The 7,799-nt window shown below is 40.8% G+C and overlaps 1 protein-coding gene across 1 annotated transcript; it reads right to left on the bottom strand.

Annotated features, from left to right (window-relative positions):
* Positions 1–5,149: 5,149 nt before the first annotated feature.
* Positions 5,150–6,458, bottom strand: LOC147831606 (uncharacterized). Its single transcript, XM_087304496.1, has 5 exons — positions 6,348–6,458; positions 5,913–6,233; positions 5,641–5,781; positions 5,418–5,525; positions 5,150–5,334 (listed from the first exon to the last, which is right to left on the bottom strand). The coding sequence occupies exons 1-5, from the start codon at positions 6,370–6,372 to the stop codon at positions 5,237–5,239; spliced, it is 693 nt and encodes a 230-aa protein (XP_087160622.1). The 5' UTR covers positions 6,373–6,458; the 3' UTR covers positions 5,150–5,236.
* Positions 6,459–7,799: the final 1,341 nt, after the last annotated feature.

Below are 7,799 nucleotides of genomic sequence, written 5' to 3' on the forward strand. Positions count from 1 at the left end.
GTAGGAGAGGTGGAGGACACCCCTAAATATTTTTTGGGGGGGGGCAAAGGACAGCAAGACCCGCTGGCAATGGGGCTTGCTGCTCATTCCATCACCACACTCCCAGCTCACAAGATGGCCGACTCCAGTCCTCCAGCTCACAAGATGGCCGACTCCAGTCCTCCAGCTCACAAGATGGCCGACTCCAGTCCTCCAGCTCACAAGATGGCAGACTCCAGTCCTCCAGCTCACAAGATGGCCGACTCCAGTCCTCCAGCTCACAAGATGGCCGACTCCAGTCCTCCAGCTCACAAGATGGCCGACTCCAGTCCTCCAGCTCACAAGATGGCCGACTCCAGTCCTCCAGCTCACAAGATGGCCGACTCCAGTCCTCCAGCTCACAAAATGGCCGTCTCCAGTCCTCCAGCTTACAAGATGGCTGCTCCTCCAGCTCACAAAATGGCCGCATCCAGCCCTCCAGCTCAGAATGTGGTAAGAGTTAATCTAGCACAAGCTCAGAAGATGGTTTCCTGTTCCTTGTCTGTTCCTGCCATAGTTCCTGTTCTAGTTCCTGAAATACCATCACCTGAGCCACCAGAATGGCCACCACCACCTGAGTTACAAGAGCTGTTGCCACCACCAGAGCTGTTACTGCCAGAGCTGCCACCGCCACCTCCAGTGCTGCCAGACCCTCCAGTGCTGCCAGACCCTCCAGTGCTGCCAAACCCTCCAGTGCTATCAGACCCTCCAGAGCTGCCACCGCCACCTCCAGTGCTGCCAGACCCTCCAGTGCTGCCAGACCCTCCAGAGCTGCCAGACCCTCCAGAGCTGCCAGACCCTCCAGAGCTGCCAGACCCTCCAGAGCTGCCAGACCCTCCAGTGCTGCCAGACCCTCCAGTGCTGCCAAAGCTGCCAGATCCTCCAGAGCTGCCGCCACCTGAACCTCCTGAATGGCCGCCGCCTCCTGAGCTCACTGAATGGCCGCCGCCTCCTGAGCTTGCTGAATGGCCGCCGCCTCCTGAGCTCGCTGAATGGCCGCCGCCTCCTGAGCTTCCTGAATGGCCGCCGCCTCCTGAGCTTCCTGAATGGCCGCCGCCTCCTGAGCTTCCTGAATAGCCGCCGCCTCCTGAGCTTCCTGAATGGCCGCCGCCTCCTGAGCTTCCTGAATGGCCGCCGCCTCCTGAGCTTCCTGAATGGCCGCCGCCTCCTGAGCTTCCTGAATGGCCGCCGCCTCCTGAGCTTCCTGAATGGCCGCCGCCTCCTGAGCTTCCTGAACGGCCGCCGCCTCCTGAGCTTCCTGAACGGCCGCCGCCTCCTGAGCTTCCTGAACGGTCGCCGCCTCCTGAGCTTCCTGAACGGTCGCCGCCTCCTGAGCTTCCTGAACGGCCGCCGCCTCCTGAGCTTCCTGAACGGCCGCCGCCTCCTGAGCTTCCTGAACGGCCGCCGCCTCCTGAGCTTCCTGAACGGCCGCCGCCTCCTGAGCTTCCTGAACGGTCGCCGCCTCCTGAGCTTCCTGAACGGCCGCCGCCTCCTGAGCTTCCTGAACGGCCGCCGCCTCCTGAGCTTCCTGAACGGCCGCCGCCTCCTGAGCTTCCTGAACGGCCGCCACCTCCTGAGCTTCCTGAACGGCCGCCACCTCCTGAGCTTCCTGAACGGCCGCCGCCGCCTGAACTCCCTGAACGGCCGCCGCCACCTGAACTCCCTGAACGACCGCCGCCGCCTGAACTCCCTGAACGGCCGCCGTCGCCTGAACTACCTGAACGGCCACCGCCTCCTAAGCTTCCTCAATGGTCGCAGCCTCATGATCCAGGGCCACTGCAGCTCCACGCTCCAGGCCCTCCCCAGCTCCACGCTCCAGGCCCTCCGCAGCTCCACGCTCCAGGCCCTCCGCAGCTCCACGCTCCAGGCCCTCCGCAGCTCCACGCTCCAGGCCCTCCGCAGCTCCACGCTCCAGGCCCTCCGCAGCTCCACGCTCCAGGCCCTCCGCAGCTCCATGCTCCAGTCCTGCCCCCGCTGCATGGTCCTGGCCCTCCATCCCTCCCCCTGTTCCGCCTCCGCTCCACCTCCCGCCTGAACTGTATTTGGAGCGTCTGGAAGCCGCTCTTTAGAGGGGGGGCTATGTTACGATAACCAGCGATCATTCACTGGAGATCGCTGGTTTCCTCTATCATCATTCACTTCACTTCCGCATTCCCCAGGACTACATTTTCATACATGCACTTCTCCCAATCACGCACGCCTGGTCACTCATCTTCCTGATTACATCACCAGCTGAAACCTGTTACAGAGACTGATTACACACAGTATTTAAGCAGCACACACACTCATTCACATTGCCGAGTCTTGTTCACTGTATAGTAGCATTACAACGTGTTTTCCTTGTCTTGTTTTCCTGTTTTGAACCTAGCCTTGTTTATTTTTATATATCCTTGTCTGCAGCCTGCCTTTCGACCTCTTGATTGTTTAACTGACTACGATTCTGGATTGTCCTCACATACCTGTTTGCTCCCGTATTGACCACTGCTTGCCTGACTGTGAATAAACCTGCATATTGGATCCTACCTTCTGTTGTGGTGTTACTCCCCGACGTTACAGTACTAATGGGCTCAATGTGTGTCAAGAAAATATCGCCCACACCATTACACCACCCCCAGCAGCCTGAAACGTTGATACAAGGCAGGATGGATCCATGCTTTCATATTGTTGGTGCCAACTTCTGACCCTACCATCCAAATGTTGCTGCAGAAATCGAGACTCATTAGACCAGGCAACGTTTTTCCAATATTCTATTGTTCAATTTTGGTGATCCTTTGGTGATGCCATGTTCAAGGTTACTTAAATCCCCTTACTTCCCCATTCTGATGCTCAGTTTTAACTATCGTCTTGACCATATCTATATGCCTAAATGCATCAAGTTGCTGTCATGTAATTGGCTGATTAGAAATTTGCATTAATGAGCAGACGGGCAGGTGTACCTAATAAAGTGGCATTGGTGTGTGTGGTTTGTGTAAGTTTGCAGTAATACATCTCATATTTAAAGCATGAGTGTCATTGTTTATTTTATATTTACTTCTTTTTTCTAAAATTATTTATTAGTTTTAGGCTGTTGACTGGTGAACATTCATTTATACCAACTGAAATATGAATCAATATGAATCTTTTACACCCTGAGGAAAGAAGAAGGAAACAAAAAAGGGTTTGACAATGATTACACAACTTTTTTTTACTACCCCAAATGATAATTTATTTTCATAATGTGAAGAACATTTTGACAGCCACAGCAAATAACATCACATGACAGCCATTGATAATTGTTAAAATTTATATTGAAAAAGAAATGCAATGCCTAGGGTGCTCTGTTTCCATTTGAGGTTATGACAACTGTGAGAACTGAAGTACATCAATGCATGAGGCTAGAGGAACATGTCTGCAGTAGTATAAGGTTAAACCCCCACTCTATACAAAGGTAAGTGACCCTGTTTGTCATTGGTCGTGCCACAGCCAGTGGAACATATCTATGGTTTCGGTTAAGCATTTTAGTTTAACCACATGATGCAGTGAGTCTGGGCTGGCACGGGTCAGACTATAAGCATTTGTGCATGTACTGTACACGCACACATATTTTCACATTATACACTTACTGTACATACATGTGTATGTGTGCCTGAGTGTGTATAAGACAAAAAATAGAAATGTTTTAATTAATTTTGATGTGGATATTACTACAGTACTTGTATTTTTATTTCATTTATATTTTACTTTTTCTTTAATGATGTCATTTTAAGGTGTTTGTGACGATTGTGGTGGAGGTAATAATGTATATCAGGAATACAGTTTACTAGAAGAGATTCAAATTAAGGTCTTTAATGGTTATCTTTTAATAGATTCAATGCAAGAGACACTCACACACACGTTCTGTTCAACAATGTTGCAAAAACATGCAATTGACCTTACACTGGACAATGAATCTGAGGGAATTAAATGCAGAATAGACTGATATTAGGTAATAACAGGTAAAAAACAAACTAAAGTGCATATAAATAAATGGATGTGCAAGTAAAGAATATCAAACAAAATAAATAAACAAAAAAACTAAACAAAGTTGATGTGACAGTACCCACAGATCATTAGCTTAAAATTTTACGTAACTAAACTTAACTAAAATGTGTTGTGACTTTTTCTCATTTATGATTATCAGCATCAATTGCATCAATGACTTACATTTTTATCTGTTTGTGTATTTGTTATTATACTGCATTCACTGAAACATTGGAAGAACATACTGAATTATTCCTAAAGGACTTATGTTTTTTGAGTACTGTGTAACATATTTACAGTTCTTGTTTTTGGGTGACATCCATAATGTGCTTTACTGAATCAATTTCATCCACAACATAAATTTTAAATAAAATACTGAGTCAAAAGAAGTAATAATTACGAATAAGAGAGTCCAAAACCAAAACGAAAAGACTGTATTCGCATTTAGAAAACTGTATGCCACTTATTTAATTGCACAACTATCTCTTTCTGACAAAACTTAAAAACAAAGGCAACAACAGCCAACATCAACTTCTGGTTAGACCTAAAGTGCATTTTGTTGTCTTGTACTTGTACATGTGTAATAACAATAAAGTTGAATTTAAACCAAAAAAAAAAATAAAAAAATAAATATATATATATATATATATATATATATATATATATATATATATATATATATATATATATATATATATAAACAACTACAAAAGACTAAATCATTAAACAAACCATTAAACATTTTGCAGACTAAAAAATAACAGTATGGTCATTTAAACAATGCATCTATATAGTTTAATTTATAAAAGCATTTAAACAATCTTACATGTAAAGAAATAAAATATTTAATTATCTCAGTGTAACAGCATAGAGTAGAACACAGAGCGAAAAGGATTCAGTCCAAAGATTCATATGCAAGTTTTTTAATTCAATGAAATTTTGTATCAAGACAGAAAAATAAAATGGTTAAGAGAAAATATCAACAATTGGTTTAATCAATTAACAATAGCTGACAATAGCATATTTCTTAAAGACACAGTAACAAAAAATGAGAACTATAACTTAAAAACGGAACTTGTAAACAAAAAGTGCTTGAGCATGGGATTTTTTACAATGCCACAGACCCCAAATTGTAACCTTTTTCTGTTTATTCCACTGTAACATTTATAAACCTACATAAATAATTTCAAGATAACTAAGTTTAGTCCTACTTTTGCATTCATGATTTCGACAGGTTTAGAGCAGCGTAGGTGGTGTTGTTTTGGCTGGAGCAAATTTTTTTACGAAACTTGGAAAAGTCCATTGTGGCATACTGAAAAAGCAATGTTAACATTTTCAGCTGAAGTTGAACAAATTTGAATTAAAATTAATAGTACAGTATTCTTTATATTCTATCTGTGTTTGATCTGGGTCTTGTTGTTCTGTTTCTTGCACCTGGGGTAGATCAGTCCAGAATTGTGATTGCTCTGCTGAACTTCTGTTTCCGACAACAAAACACCTTACTAGTCCTAAAAAATGGAAAAGTGAATTCAGATTTATTATTGTATATTTATTCTAGTATACATGTCACAATAATGGCAAAATAACAAAAACAGTCTAAAAATAAAAAATAAAAAAACTCACCGACCACCACCAGAACCAGAAAACCATTCATCACACCAGATATAAAGAAAAATATCTGCCATTTTGTCTGATTCTGCTCAGTACAATTAGAATTCTGCTCACACTCTGTGTTATTGTGACACTCACTTGACTGAGTTGGTTCTGAAAAGGAAAGTGTATAATGTATTTAAGGTATAATGGCTGTGATTTTGCTAAACTTAAAATAATGATAATATATGCCACGTGTAATAACAAGTTAACACGTTAATCACTGAATGATCAACTTCACTCACCGGTTATGTATAATCTGGTGCTGTTGCTGAATTTTGGCTGTGCGCCTGTGGTACAGTAATAAATTCCTAAATCATCAGCAGTGATGTTATTAATAACTAGACCATGTTTAAACTGCACTGAATATTTACTCCTGAATGATTTATTTGAGTAAAAAGGTAGTGTTGGTGGTGAGAGTGATCGCAGAATCACTGTTGGAGGATCTGGAGTTTTCAGTATAATCCAGTTAACCTCATTTTCATCAAGATCACAGTTTATGCTCACATTTGATCCCAGATCAGTTAATAGATCTGACACTGCAGCTTGACTACAGATTATTACATCTAGAGGGCATAAATATAGAAAAACATTATAATAAAGATTACAGACAAAACCATTCTGACAATTACATTAACAACATCTGACAGAGTAATGTGAACACAATGTAATAAACTCACAGAGTTGGAGTTGAAGAATCTTCATGCTGTTGCAGTGAACTAAACAGAGATAAATATATTGAATCCTCTCCTTCTACAAGTCTACTAGAAGCTCAAAGCAAAGAAAAAAACTTCTCTTACATTAAAGGAAGTCAAATTAGCTCTCACCACACTTCCTAATCATACCATCACATTATCTATCAAGTTATGTTTATTTTGTTATACCAGCTATTTTAAACATATTTGTGACGCTGTACCACAAAACTTAATTAAACTTAGAAATGCATATTTTACTAATTAAAAAGTTATTTACATAATTACGGGAATTTACAGAATACCTTCACAGAACATGCTGCTTTATTTTATATTATAATGATTTTGGCATAAAAGAAAAATCTATAGTTTTGACCCATTAAGTTTATATTTGGCTATTGGCAAGAATATACTCATGCAAGTTTGCATAACATTAATGGTGGTGTTTTTATATTCGTACTGTAAAGCAGTTGTCCAACCTCACATTAAAAACTGAATATACAAATACAGCAAGCTCACATTTTGCTCATAAACTAAACAGAATTAAGTATTGTGGTAGTGGATAGGAATAAGCAGTCTGTAAAGTATAAAAATTAGAGAAACAAATGTCTATGGAAGTCCCCATAAAGATAAAAGTACAAATGTGCGTCTGTGTAGGAATGGAAATAATTTAGCCTATTACAGCCTCTAGATGGTAGCAACGATTAACTTCAATTTGGTACCAGTAGAGTTATGTGTTTTAAAACGTGACGAGCAATACCTCAGCTTGAAAAACCATTGATAATAATAATAATAATAATAATAATAATAATAATAATTATTATTATTATTATTATTATTATTATTATTATTAAAACTCAGCAATAACACACATCAAATGCATATCAAGAAATAAAGCAGAGAGTTTAAACCTTTTGAATTAATTTTCAGTTTATCACAGAAAGAATTAGAAAATATTTAACAAGAATATCTGCTTTCATTTCTAGGTTTTATGGTAATAATATGACTGTGCATTTAAAGAGACAATGCTCCTTGACCTGCTCCTCCGGTTTTTGTGTCACCACTGCCAAAAAATATTACCATCTGTTTACAGCACTTGTTTAGTTCACCTAAATGAAAATGAAAGACAGAGAGACTATGCAGCAGCTCTTTCTGCATTGATAAATATCTTAAAAAAACAAAATCAAAGTTCAGGTAATTATCAATTGTAAGCTTGTGTGGTTTCCTCTTGTTTAAATTTATATTGTTATTATCATTAATACAAGTATATATATATATATATATATATATATATATATATATATATATATATATATATATATATATATATATATATATGTGTGTGTGTGTGTGTGTGTGTGTGTGTGTGTGTGTGTGTGTGTGTGTGTGTGTGTGTGTTTGTGTGCTGTTTTTCTGTTCTACTACTGCTGCTATTAATAC

This window comes from Danio rerio, chromosome 22, assembly GCF_052040795.2.
Source record: "Danio rerio strain M-AB ecotype USA chromosome 22, GRCz13ab, whole genome shotgun sequence".
Classification (NCBI taxonomy): Eukaryota; Metazoa; Chordata; class Actinopteri; order Cypriniformes; family Danionidae; genus Danio; species Danio rerio.